The following is a 14584-nucleotide window of genomic DNA, read 5'->3' on the forward strand; positions in this document are numbered from 1 at the left end:
TTGCTAGCGAAATTTTTATGGAACATCTCTGTGTTCGTGATAGCAGCTGACGAACCCACGGTGACCATGTTTTTAATCTCGTTTTTCTCTGTAAATATATATTAATTTCAACAATGTTATTTGCTTAGTTCAGAGGTCGAATTGATAGGGAAAAAAGTTATATGGAGTTGGTCAGACGTGTGGCGTGTAAAAAATGCCCGTCGGCGCTTTCGCCGAAGTATTACGAAATCTTACAACCAGAACATAACGATCAATCCCATCAATCAGGCCGTACTTTCTCCTCTTCACCCTGGCGCGCTTTCATCTTTCCCTTCGCCGCGAGACTTAGATTGCCGCGCGAAAAACAGTCTGCATGATATAAGCACTTTTATGACTGATTTAATTCTAAATTTAAAACTGCAGTTGTGGCGTCTGCAGGAGGGGCGCTGGTGGGCCACTTAGGTGCATGAATACGTCCCCCATATGCAGTTATCCTTACACCTCGTTTTGAGATGATATTACATTTACTAGGAAAATGAAAAATTATGATAATTATTGTATGTATTTATGTTAATATGTTTAGAAATTGTTTGTTCTGAAAAATAATATTGTTTCCCTCTCATGCATATCTTCCTTTTATTCTATTCTATTTAACGATACACCTTATAATTATGCATAGCCTATTACTCCTATAAAACACCTCCCGAATTCCAATAGCGCAAAATCGAGGCGGACGATGTTATCTACTTTTACGACTATTTTCATTGCATACAGCAAATTTGGGAAGTGTTTCTTAAAATCATCAAAAAAATGTACTTTGAAATGTACTTAACGTGGTACACCACAAAATATCTTAAATAACATACCTAATATCTTAATTAACATACCTAATATCTGTTTTCAGAGTCTAGTTCACAGCACAGACATCAGTGTGCCAAGTATGCTTAAATCGTTTTGGAGCTTTGTGTGGTGTACTCAACGTTCCCCTCGTATATATCGTTATAAAGATATTTTAAAAGCTATGTTAAAACTATTTACTAAATTACTTAATACTAATACTAAATTAAAGATTCCATAAAGTCGTAAATAAACAGCTTTAAGGTCGACAATGACATAGAATACACATCACCTTAAAATGAAAGAATAGCGTTTCAACGTAAATCACGCGGCGGTCGTAGTAATAGATTATTGTATATCACGGCTAATAGGAATTACATGCAAATGATGAAGTATTTACCTTATTACCTGTTACAAAATAGATTATCAGACTCTATATAGGAAACTTCAGGTCGGAAGGACCTGAACATTCATTTATATGGATGAAACAGACTGTATAGTGGATTTTGGCAAGCTAATACTTTTATATCTGCTGTATCTAAATGGTATTGAGAGCACTCTCTACCAAACGAAATAATATATAAAAAATCGATATTTACTCAGAGAAAAATAGAACAATTGAAAAATCTGACCTTTAAATTTTGTCCCAAAACTTAATTTTCCAGCTTTTTTGATGACGAACCCGTCATCTGGAGTTCACCGACTTTTAACTTTCCATCAAGTTTTGGTTTTCCCGTTGTTGAATCCTTTTCTTCGCTCAATTCAGTTTCAAATTCTCCAGCCTTCATTAGAAAAGATTTCTTGTTCATTGATGACGAACCCGTGATCTCGAGTTCACCGACTTTTAACTTTCCATCATGTTTTGGTTTTCCCGTTGTTGAATCCTTTTCTTCGCTCAATTCAGTTTCAAATTCTCCAGCCTTCATTAGAAAAGATTTCTTGTTCATTGATGACGAACCGGTCATCTCGAGTTCACCGACTTTTAACTTTCCATCAAGTTTTGGTTTTCCCGTTGTTGAATCCTTTTCTTCAATCAATTCAGTTTCAAATTCTCCAGCCTTCATTACCAAAGATTTCTTGTTCATTGATGACGAACCCGTGATCTCGAGTTCACCGACTTTTAACTTTCCATCAAGTTTTGGTTTTCCCGTTGTTGAATCCTTTTCTTCGCTCAATTCAGTTTCAAATTCTCCAGCCTTCATTAGAAAAGATTTCTTGTTCATTGATGACGAACCCGTGATCTCGAGTTCACCGACTTTTAACTTTCCATCAAGTTTTGGTTTTCCTGTCGTTGAATCCTTTTCTTCGCTCAATTCAGTTTCAAATTCTCCAGCCTTCATTAGAAAAGATTTCTTGTTCATTGATGGAACGACCCGTGATCTCGAGTTCACCGACTTTTAACTTTCCATCAAGTTTTGGTTTTCCCGTTGTTGAATCCTTTTCTTCGCTCAATTCAGTTTCAAATTCTCCAGCCTTCATTAGAAAAGATTTCTTGTTCATTGATGACGAACCCGTCATCTGGAGTTCACCGACTTTTAACTTTCCATCAAGTTTTGGTTTTCCTGTCGTTGAATCCTTTTCTTTGCTCAATTCAGTTTCAAATTCTCCAGCCTTTATTCCAAGCGATTTCGTGTTCTTTGATGACGAACCGGTCATCTCGAATTCACCGCATTTTAACTTTGCATCTAGTTTTGGTTTTCCTGTCGTTGAATCCTTTTCTTTGCCCAATTCAGTTTCAAATTCTCCAGCCTTCATTAGAAAAGATTTCTTGTTCATTGATGACGAACCGGTCATCTCGAGTTCACCGACTTTTAACTTTCCATCAAGTTTTGGCTGTCCTGTCGTTGAATCCTTTTCTTCGCTCAATTCAGTTTCAAATTCTCCAGCCTTCATTAGAAAAGATTTCTTGTTCATTGATGACGAACCCGTCATCTCGAGTTCACCGACTTTTAACTTTCCATCAAGTTTTGGTTTTCCCGTTGTTGAATCCTTTTCTTCGCTCAATTCAGTTTCAAATTCTCCAGCCTTCATTACCAAAGATTTCTTGTTCATTGATGACGAACCCGTCATCTGGAGTTTACCGACTTTTAACTTTCCATCAAGTTTTGGTTTTTCCGTTGTTGAATCTTTTTCTTCGCTCAGTTCAGTTTCAAATTCTCCAGTTTTCATTTGAAAAGATTTCTTGTTCATTGATGACGAACCCGTCATCTGGAGTTCACCGACTTTTAACTTTCCATCAAGTTTTGGTTTTCCCGTTGTTGAATCCTTTTCTTCGCTCAATTCAGTTTCAAATTCTCCAGCCTTCATTAGAAAAGATTTCTTGTTCATTGATGACGAACCCGTGATCTCGAGTTCACCGACTTTTAACTTTCCATCAAGTTTTGGTTTTCCTGTCGTTGAATCCTTTTCTTCGCTCAATTCAGTTTCAAATTCTCCAGCCTTCATTAGAAAAGATTTCTTGTTCATTGATGATAAACCCGTGATCTCGAGTTCACCGACTTTTAACTTTCCATCAAGTTTTGGTTTTCCCGTTGTTGAATCCTTTTCTTCGCTCAATTCAGTTTCAAATTCTCCAGCCTTCATTAGAAAAGATTTCTTGTTCATTGATGACGAACCCGTGATCTCGAGTTCACCGATTTTTAACTTTCCATCAAGTTTTGGTTTTCCTGTCGTTGAATCCTTTTCTTCGCTCAATTCAGTTTCAAATTCTCCAGCCTTCATTAGAAAAGATTTCTTGTTCATTGATGACGAACCCGTGATCTCGAGTTCACCGACTTTTAACTTTCCATCAAGTTTTGGTTTTCCTGTCGTTGAATCCTTTTCTTCGCTCAATTCAGTTTCAAATTCTCCAGCCTTCATTAGAAAAGATTTCTTGTTCACTGATGACGAACCCGTGATCTCGAGTTCACCGACTTTTAACTTTCCATCAAGTTTTGGTTTTCCCGTTGTTGAATCCTTTTCTTCGCTCAATTCAGTTTCAAATTCTCCAGCCTTCATTAGAAAAGATTTCTTGTTCATTGATGACGAACCCGTGATCTCGAGTTCACCGACTTTTAACTTTCCATCAAGTTTTGGTTTTCCCGTTGTTGAATCCTTTTCTTCGCTCAATTCAGTTTCAAATTCTCCAGCCTTCATTAGAAAAGATTTCTTGTTCATTGATGACGAACCCGTGATCTCGAGTTCACCGACTTTTAACTTTCCATCAAGTTTTGGTTTTCCCGTTGTTGAATCCTTTTCTTCGCTCAATTCAGTTTCAAATTCTCCAGCCTTCATTAGAAAAGATTTCTTGTTCATTGATGACGAACCCGTCATCTGGAGTTCACCGACTTTTAACTTTCCATCAAGTTTTGGTTTTCCCGTTGTTGAATCCTTTTCTTCGCTCAATTCAGTTTCCAATTCTCCAGCCTTCATTAGAAAAGATTTCTTGTTCATTGATGACGAACCCGTGATCTCGAGTTCACCGACTTTTAACTTTCCATCAAGTTTTGGCTGTCCTGTCGTTGAATCCTTTTCTTCGCTCAATTCAGTTTCAAATTCTCCAGCCTTCATTAGAAAAGATTTCTTGTTCATTGATGACGAACCCGTCATCTCGAGTTCACCGACTTTTAACTTTCCATCAAGTTTTGGTTTTCCCGTTGTTGAATCCTTTTCTTCGCTCAATTCAGTTTCAAATTTTCCAGCCTTCATTACCAAAGATTTCTTGTTCATTGATGACGAACCCGTCATCTGGAGTTCACCGACTTTTAACTTTCCATCAAGTTTTGGTTTTCCCGTTGTTGAATCCTTTTCTTCGCTCAATTCAGTTTCAAATTCTCCAGCCTTCATTAGAAAAGATTTCTTGTTCATTGATGACGAACCCGTGATCTCGAGTTCACCGACTTTTAACTTTCCATCAAGTTTTGGTTTTCCTGTCGTTGAATCCTTTTCTTCGCTCAATTCAGTTTCAAATTCTCCAGCCTTCATTAGAAAAGATTTCTTGTTCATTGATGACGAACCCGTGATCTCGAGTTCACCGACTTTTAACTTTCCATCAAGTTTTGGTTTTCCCGTTGTTGAATCCTTTTCTTCGCTCAATTCAGTTTCAAATTCTCCAGCCTTCATTAGAAAAGATTTCTTGTTCATTGATGACGAACCCGTGATCTCGAGTTCACCGACTTTTAACTTTCCATCAAGTTTTGGTTTTCCCGTTGTTGAATCCTTTTCTTCGCTCAATTCAGTTTCAAATTCTCCAGCCTTCATTAGAAAAGATTTCTTGTTCATTGATGACGAACCCGTCATCTGGAGTTCACCGACTTTTAATTTTCCATCAAGTTTTGGTTTTCCCGTTGTTGAATCCTTTTCTTCGCTCAATTCAGTTTCAAATTCTCCAGCCTTCATTAGAAAAGATTTCTTGTTCATTGATGACGAACCCGTCATCTGGAGTTCACCGACTTTTAATTTTCCATCAAGTTTTGGTTTTCCCGTTGTTGAATCCTTTTCTTCGCTCAATTCAGTTTCAAATTCTCCAGCCTTCATTAGAAAAGATTTCTTGTTCATTGATGACGAACCCGTGATCTCGAGTTCACCGACTTTTAACTTTCCATCAAGTTTTGGTTTTCCCGTTGTTGAATCCTTTTCTTCGCTCAATTCAGTTTCAAATTCTCCAGCCTTCATTAGAAAAGATTTCTTGTTCATTGATGACGAACCCGTCATCTGGAGTTCACCGACTTTTAATTTTCCATCAAGTTTTGGTTTTCCCGTTGTTGAATCCTTTTCTTCGCTCAATTCAGTTTCAAATTCTCCAGCCTTCATTAGAAAAGATTTCTTGTTCATTGATGACGAACCCGTCATCTGGAGTTCACCGACTTTTAATTTTCCATCAAGTTTTGGTTTTCCCGTTGTTGAATCCTTTTCTTCGCTCAATTCAGTTTCAAATTCTCCAGCCTTCATTAGAAAAGATTTCTTGTTCATTGATGACGAACCCGTGATCTCGAGTTCACCGACTTTTAACTTTCCATCAAGTTTTGGTTTTCCCGTTGTTGAATCCTTTTCTTTGCTCAATTCAGTTTCAAATTCTCCAGCCTTCATTAGAAAAGATTTCTTGTTCATTGATGACGAACCGGTCATCTCGAGTTCACCGACTTTTAACTTTCCATAAAGTTTTGGCTGTCCTGTCGTTGAATCCTTTTCTTCGCTCAATTCAGTTTCAAATTCTCCAGCCTTCATTAGAAAAGATTTCTTGTTCATTGATGACGAACCCGTCATCTCGAGTTCACCGACTTTTAACTTTCCATCAAGTTTTGGTTTTCCCGTTGTTGAATCCTTTTCTTCGCTCAATTCAGTTTCAAATTCTCCAGCCTTCATTACCAAAGATTTCTTGTTCATTGATGACGAACCCGTCATCTGGAGTTCACCGACTTTTAACTTTCCATCAAGTTTTGGTTTTCCTGTCGTTGCATCCTTTTCTTCGCTCAATTCAGTTTCAAATTCTCCAGCCTTGATTAGAAAAGATTTCTTGTTCATTGATGACGAACCCGTCATCTGGAGTTTACCGACTTTTAACTTTCCATCAAGTTTTGGTTTTCCTGTCGTTGCATCCTTTTCTTCGCGCAATTCAGTTTCAAATTCTCCAGCCTTCATTACGAAAGATTTCTTGTTTATTGATGACGAACCCGTCATCTGGAGTTCACCGACTTTTAACTTTCCATCAAGTTTTGGTTTTCCCGTTGTTGAATCTTTTTCTTCGCTCAGTTCAGTTTCAAATTCTCCAGCCTTCATTACGAAAGATTTCTTGTTCTTTGATGACGAACCCGTCATCTCGAGTTCACCGACTTTTACCTTCCCATCTAGTTTTGATTTTCCTGTCGTTGGATCCGTTTCTTTCCTTAATTTAGTTTCAAATTCTCCTGCCTTTATTCCAAATGCTTTTGCTTGTTTTGAACTAGACGCGGAGAGTTCAAATTCTCCTTTACTTATACGGGCTGAATTTGACTTTTTATTAGTCGCTAGATCCTTTTTTTTTGATACACCAGCTTGAAAATATCGTATTTTAGTTTGTACTGTGTTTGACCCATTTGCGTTAAAAACCCCGAGGGAGACGTCTTTACACTGGACTGTGGTAGAGAAACCATTTTTTCCAAGAGAGGCTCCTAATTCATTATCTCCGGAACGAAGATTCATATCAACGCCATGGTTTGTCACACCCACTCCGAAATTGTTTTGACCATTTTGTATGGATAACGACCCACCAGATGGGCCGCCCGAGACACTAAATTTCTTATCGCCAACTTGTCCTTTAAATCCTATTTTTTGTTTTGATGCAGAAAAACCAACACTCACATCACCAGCTTGTACATATGTTGCAACACCATCTTTTCCTCCTCTTACATTGAATCCAAGATTAGAGTTTCGCATTTGCGTTGTTTTGGCATGTTCAGAAAGATCAGTGTTGACAGATTGTTTCATTTCACTTGCAACTGTTCCGGAGAGTGATCCAATTGTTGCAATATGCTCCATTTTCATGAATTTTTCGCCCTGATGCATACCAAACCCAGCACTGATCTTAGTAATTCCTAAATTGATGCCGGATTCGTTTTGTGATCGATAACCTTTTACTTTTTCGGAAATTATATTATCAGCGAATTTTGCTATATCACCATCTGCCGTGACCGTAGAACCTTTTAAATGAACAGAACCAACTTTGAACTCGTTATTTATAGATCCGCGAGAGTGAATACCGCTTGACCTTTCAACATATTTCCCCCTGTCGCTGCTTTTACTAATGCCATATTTGCTAGGAATTGGTAATCCACCGCTTACCACAAAACCAACACTTTCCGTTTGTTTATAAGCTTCAATTTCGTTTTGTTTAGAAATTACAGCAAGGTGTTTAACATTTCCTGAGATCGCTCCGGTATTTAAGTTACTAGCTGTCAATGTAACGTTATTGCAGTCAATAAACCTTGTTTTTCCTCGCACATTTATACTCTGATTGATAATCTTCTTTTCTTTTCCCCATGATTTTTCATTTGTAATGTCAAAAGACATACCAAAATTTACGGAGGAACTTTTTTCTGAATATGAATTGTTCAATTCAGCTCCCTTGAATTTTGCATTTTTTGCATCAACAATTAAATTTTCGGCATCGATTCTCATTGCATTTTTCACAAAAACATTTTTTCCTTTCAAAACGAGATTTCCACCACTTTGTTGTAGTTTCGAACCAGCCAGCTGTTCCTGGTGCATTTGTTTGTGGGATTTCCCATAAGATAAACCTTTTTCCAGAGAGAAAGAGAGTCTACTTGTATGTGGTTTTTCTGACTTTGACAATTTTCTGTCTTGCAGCAAGACAGTTTCTGCGGCATCAAAAATCATGTCACCCTGAACAGCACAATCTGTCCCAATCATTTTGATATTTCTTTTGGATTTAATATTTACTTGACCTCCAGATTTTATTGTTGATTTGTGGCACTCTTGAATTGTACGTTCCTCTCTCTTTTTTCGTACAGGATCAATGATAACATCTCCTTTAGCTTTGATGCTTACAGCTTGATCCCCAGAAGTTGACGTACCAGACATTTTCACCGAACCTTTGCAAGCTTCAACCATTGCAACTTCACCAGCGTGAATTTGAGACGAATTCATGCCAACATTTCCGGATTTAGATTTAAGTGAAACAGACTTTTGTGATGAAATTGATGAGTGATCCACATTAATCGTTTTGTCTGATGAAATTGAGGCTTCTTTTTTCCAATTTAGGGAAGAATTTTCAATATTTACGGATCTCGCATCTAAATTTAGTTTGTAATTCTGTTGAACGACACATCTCGAAAATATCACGTCTTGATCAGTAACAACTAATCCGAGTTCATCGCAAATTTTCAAATCCGCATATATTCCGTCCCCTTTTAATAATTTATTGACGTCATTAATTTTTCTTGTCTCTATCTGTAGAGTATTAAACTTGTGATCAGCAGCTAGTGTCCCATTCTTTTTTTTGTAAGCTAAATTAATACCACCTTGACTCTCAATTTTACCAACGACTGACTCAATTTTACCAGTAGCGACCAAATTTTTCGCTTGTACTTGTAAGTTATCGGATGTGATGTTTCGAAGCTGTACATCGTTGGACGAATCGAGGGTAGTATTCTTCGCATCCAATGTTGAGACTTTGATATTTCCACTTTCCATGTTAACAGTGTTACCCTTTATGTTTTCTGCCTCGACAGATTCACTTGCACTCACGTCTAACGTTTTTGTGTTGATGTCCGTAAGTTTTGCTTTCTTGGTCTTAAAATGTGCGTGGTCGGCATTAATATTTTCCATGTCTAATTTTTCTGAATATATCACCATTGCTACTGCTTTCTTTTCTCGTTTACTCATGACAACGTCCTTTGCACTAGCCAAGAAATCCATAGCAAATAGGAAACCTTCGTCACAAAGAACTTCCACAAACGCAGCCTCATATAAAGCGTCGGTGAATGTAACACCTTCACCAAACGAGAAAAATCCAGATTCAAAGATTCCTTCCTTTTGTTCACTTTCCATTTTAGGATCTGAAAATCCAAGCTTTTGTCTCACTGATTTCTTTAATTTTATTACTCTTCTTTTCCCCAATTGACGTAGCTTTCTGGCTCTCTCTGGAACTTGTAGTAATTTCTCCTTCAAAATGTTGATCTTCGTGTAACGTTCGCTCTCGATAGTGAGGATATACACCAGTTTCGTTGCATCGAACGACCTGATTCCATTTTTCAAAATCTCCTCAACAAAATCGTTGACCATGTTATACATCCGAGCAATCCTTAAATCAACTTCTGTGCCTTTTACTAAATTATTCGAATTCATCAGAGTTTTTAATTTGGACGAATCTTGTTTGCTACCATCGGGGGTTATTTGTGATTGAATGCTTCTTAGGGATTCTGCTGCCTTTGACCATGCGTCTACAATCTTTGAATCTGGCGTGCAGGTCACGTGGGTGAGAAATTTAAACAACAACACACTTAAATTTTCGTATCTCGTACGTGATCGAAGAGATGATCCACCAAGAAAACAGGCGATGCTTTCTAACTTGAGCCTTTTATTGCCAACTAATTGGCAACGGGTGACGTCATTCACATCGGCGATTGATTCACCCGGGAGACTCAACAAAAATGGTGCCTCGAGATACGTCGTCTGGGCACGACAAATTCCGCTGTTAATTAACGTTAAATCAGACTTAAAGGAAATATCCGAGGACTCAATTTCAGAATCAATGGTACCACAGTTTATTATTGCCCATGGTTCAATATTCAGTGTTTGAAATTCGCAAATTGTTCCTGCAGTAGTGATCCATTCTCCTTTTATGTCAATTTCTTCACATGAAATTCTGCTTTCCTTAGAAAATGCCATGTTGACTAAAGCATTCAAATTGAGAGTTTTAACCTCAGATAAACGTCCTGAAACTTCGATGTTGTCACTTGTAACATTTAGAAATGATTCTGTTTGTCCTTTAGTTGAACCTTTTAAAGTAACATAACCATAACCATTTTCATTGATAGTTTGTAAAAGGAGTTCTTGTTCTACTGTTATACTTCCTGCTTCTTCTTGAACAAACGACCCACCAATGAAGATTGCAACCGGACCAACACATTCAACAGAACCCTTTACACTGAAGGTTTTTTCTACTTTAACTGAGGATTTCATCTCTTTGTCGTTTTTCCCGATGCATTTCATCTGCCCCTCATCTTCAATGTTTAGATTTTTCGCGTCAAGTTCAATGCACTCGATGTCTGTTTTTATTGTTGCGATTTCACAATGTAGAACTGCTTCAGTGCAACTCAGGACGTTTTCAGTTCCAAATATAATTTCATGAACTGATCCATCAACTTCAAGAGTGTTAAACACAGTTAGGTTATTTGAACCCTGGAATAAGATGTCTTCTTTCTTTGAAATGTCCGACTCGGGTGCATTCCCAGCGCAAAGATAAAGATATTTTGCTTTAATTGAATCCTGGATTATAAATCTTGAGGGGTTTTCATCATCATTGTTGTCCTCAGTCTGAGTAAAGGTAACACAAACAGCTTCCAACTGACATTCTTTCATTACAATCAGACACCTCCGCAGGCTAAGAAACACGACAGAACGATTACCATTGTTCTCATTTAACAAGTCGTCGGGAATTTCTGGACGTAGGACACTTGATTCAATTCTTAGAAAGGCCTCTTTACATTCCACTTCGAAATGATCCGGTGGAAAAAAATACTGGAGATCTTCACGCTTTCCACCAATTATAGCTAGGTTAAGCTCTTCTTTTGATTTTGAAGAAATAGAAAGTTGTTTGTCCGCCAGAATTTGGCCACACAATGTTGTCGCCCCGGGGAAATTGGTAGAAATATTTAGACTGGGTGATGACTTTATAACACCATTTTTATTAGACACAGTCATGGCATTAATGATCATGTTTCCTTCTGATTCAATTATGCCAGAGTTGAAGACGTCTTTGTCACATTCAATTTGAAATGAGCCCGAAGGATGGTCACTTGTGAATAGTTTTAAAACGCCGTTGTTTTTAAAAGTCTCGATATAGATGTTTAGATCTGAACTAAAAACCTTTAAAATCCCGTCAACAACAAGAGATTTCACACAGTAGATATAAGTTGTTAAGATACGAGTGTCAGTGCATTGTGTTCCTTTGTCTTCATTCGGTTTTGTTCTTATGATTGTTTCACCGCTGACTTCCAGAGAACTTGTGATCACCTCAACTTCATCTGAACAAGTGATTTCAGCAACTCCACCAGAAAGAACATGCATACTCGCTGTTTCTCCTTTGATTCCACAAGCACTAAGTTTTCCAGACACGACAAAATTAGCACTTTCACGTTCATTTTCCGCCCACATGGTTATGCTGCTATCCTCTGCGAGAAGAATTTGTGTGGTAACAAATTGTGGAGCTTCTCCAAAGAACTCTAAATGAACTTTCCTTGCGACACAATATGCATCGCAAACAACTCGCTCTTCTACTTGGATAAAGAGATTACGATGAACGTAAACATTTCCAAACCAACTTTCTTCAACTTTCTTATGCAAGGAAACAAGAAGATCTTCATTGCTAACGATGCTGGAATCTCTTCCTTGTTTTAAATAACCAAGGTCTAAAACGAGACTTTTATCGCTGACGAAGATATTATTATTTTCAAACTCCTCGACAGTGATTACCGTACCACCTTCTGTAACCCAAACAGTTGATGTTTGAAAAATACGAAAAGCACCAAGCACGCAAAGTTTGTTTAACTTTGTAATAATAGCATTATCGTAGAAAAGAAAGTTTCCTTTTACAAAACCAGATAATTCCCCACATTTCCATGTCCACGGTTTCACGACTCTCGCGGTTCCTTCCACTTGCAAAATTAATTGATTACTTTGCAGCTGCGAGCAATCATCTAAATCTTCTTTAACAACACACTTGATGGATGTTGAAGAAATTACACCATGTTTCCATTTCCAGGTCTCAAAACCTCTACGTATCAATTCCTTCTCTCCTTTGTCTCTATCGTAACTTACGCTACTTCCTTGTCCAAATATATTCTTTAATTCATTGTAGATACCAAAGCCATCAACTGTGACCGTTGGATCCACCTCTTCGTTTAAAATGGAAATAAATCTTTTTGAGTCAAGATTTCGGACAGTTGAAAGCAAGCGAGAATCATTAAACGAGGATTCTGTTTTTGGGTTTTGTTGCGCATTCGACAAATATCCAGATTCTTTTTGCAATTCAGTGAAGCTGAGAAATCCCCTCGTGGCTGTATCGTACTTGGAAGCTTCACATAGAAGTAAATTATCGCATAGCAATAGTAAATACTCTTTAGCATGGATCTTTCCAAAGTTTGTCAAATTTCCGTTCACAATTTCCAGATATAACGTTTTTGTTTCAGTATTGGTATTCCGTGCACAAGATGTGCATGATTTATCTTTTTGTTTACAGCCTACTGCCGAGGCGATTGTGCTACTCTCTTCAACTGATTTTTTTGTTTCACTTTTCTGTTCCAGAGTCGTTGTTGGGAGCTGTGAAATGTCCTTATTATCATCTTCGATCTCATTTATTTCTGTTGTTTTGAAATCCTTCGTAAGGTGTGTGCAATTGGACTGAATTTTCTTTCCTAGAATGCCATTTACGCTTACATGCAGATTGCCGGATAGAACTCGAAAGTTTAAATTGTAAGATGAAGAAGGACATGTTACTGTGCCATTCAGGAACACATTTGAGCCATTTTCGAGGTATGCTGTGAGGCATCGACATCTTATAAGCGCCCCAGTATTCACATACACATCGCTACGGCCTGAAACTCCTATAGTGAACGCAAATTATGCAATTTTGAAGCCGATATATATGATAGGCGTGAAGAAACGTTTTGGAAATGTAGTGGAAATTCAGCACGGTATTTATATGAAATTTGAATATCACTTCAACATCTCTTTTCATTGATTATACTCAACCGTATGTATATTTTATGATTAGCTTTTGCCCGTATAATATAATTTTCATAGATCAAGCAATGATCTGCGTGGAGGTGAGATTTCCGCAGGTAAATTTTTGACTATTAGGTACACACGAGTAAAGTAGAAAACGGCCATGAAATCGAACCTTTTAGTTCTGTTTCTATCTCCTGTTGCTTAAGTTTTACATATTTTATTAGGCGACAAATAAATGAACCCTAGCATTATGTCGATTGATGCTTTAGAGGAAATACCATATAGGTCGAAATTATAATCTAGTTATACGAGAAGTGGCCTTCTCGCATTGTATTATATTATTCAATACTTCGCCTGCACGCATGCTATACGAGGTGTTATAAACATATAATATCCATGCAGCAATTAGTAATTTTTTTAAAAAATCATATAAAAGGTCGCCGGAAGTTTTTAGACACCTTAGGCCTCCCTTTTCCCGTTGCCTCTGCACGACAAAAGATTTCGTTTATTGATTGATTTATAGTACGTTTATTGAGGTTCATACCTTCTGATGACGTCACACTGATGTCGAGTGATTTCACTTGAAGTGGGTGAGAGGATATTCCCACAGTGCCAATCGAATTGAGATGGAGGCTCACTCCAGTAAATGTCTTATCCAGTTGTGAGTTGGTAACTCGGATATTTGGCCCATTGAGAGAGAATTTTGTTAGACTTTTAAAAGTGCATTTAAGCAGAGTTGTCGTGATGAAATCACGTTCAGGAACAATAGAAATCTTTATCGTGTCATTCTATAAAAAATATTATCGTTTCATTGATCACTATGATATCGGTAAATAATTTGTTCCAGTTTAATATCTGACTTTTTGTCTAAATGCATCTGCAACAGAGTTTCTCTCAAGTTCCCTGTTTACAAGGGATTAACCCATCATTTTCGCTATAAGGAAAGCTGCATGGTCGTGTCAAATCAGCTTCACTACTACCACTACCACCACTACTTTTAATACTGGCTATAGTACTATTAATTCTACTGCTACATAGCTCTATATCATGCGTTTTCATGCGTCTTGACCCACTCGATACCTATTGCCGGCATTATGAAATTAACATTAAAAAAATATAATATATAAACCTCTTTTTGATTGATTAACTTTAATAAATAGGGTTTTCCAAACCCTGGATTATTGTGCAACAAATCAACACTCCAGGTACCGACATTTCTTTGAAGTCGCACGTTATGCGCATGGTCAGAACCAACAGGAATGATAACGGTTATATTACTTTCTGATACTTCAAGGTTGACGCTAGATTCACCAGGAAGGATTTGAACGACAAATGCATCCAT

The 14584-nt window shown here is 37.5% G+C and overlaps 2 protein-coding genes across 2 annotated transcripts; both read right to left on the reverse strand.

Annotated features, from left to right (window-relative positions):
* Window positions 1–413: 413 nt before the first annotated feature.
* Window positions 414–2173, reverse strand: LOC114528204. Its single transcript, XM_028549820.1, has 2 exons — window positions 1449–2173; window positions 414–1108 (listed from the first exon to the last, which is right to left on the reverse strand). Exon 1 carries the CDS (start codon window positions 2154–2156, stop codon window positions 1470–1472), a length of 687 nt encoding a protein of 228 aa, XP_028405621.1. The 5' UTR covers window positions 2157–2173; the 3' UTR covers window positions 414–1108; window positions 1449–1469.
* Window positions 2156–14584, reverse strand: LOC114528078. The gene is made up of 5 exons (XM_028549654.1): window positions 14372–14584; window positions 13787–14030; window positions 6905–13118; window positions 2219–6766; window positions 2156–2168 (listed from the first exon to the last, which is right to left on the reverse strand). The coding sequence occupies exons 1-5, from the start codon at window positions 14582–14584 to the stop codon at window positions 2156–2158; spliced, it is 11232 nt and encodes a 3743-aa protein (XP_028405455.1).

This window comes from Dendronephthya gigantea, unplaced genomic scaffold (assembly GCF_004324835.1).
Source record: "Dendronephthya gigantea isolate DGI-Jeju-01 unplaced genomic scaffold, DenGig_1.0 000048F, whole genome shotgun sequence".
NCBI lineage: Eukaryota > Metazoa > Cnidaria > Anthozoa > Malacalcyonacea > Nephtheidae > Dendronephthya > Dendronephthya gigantea.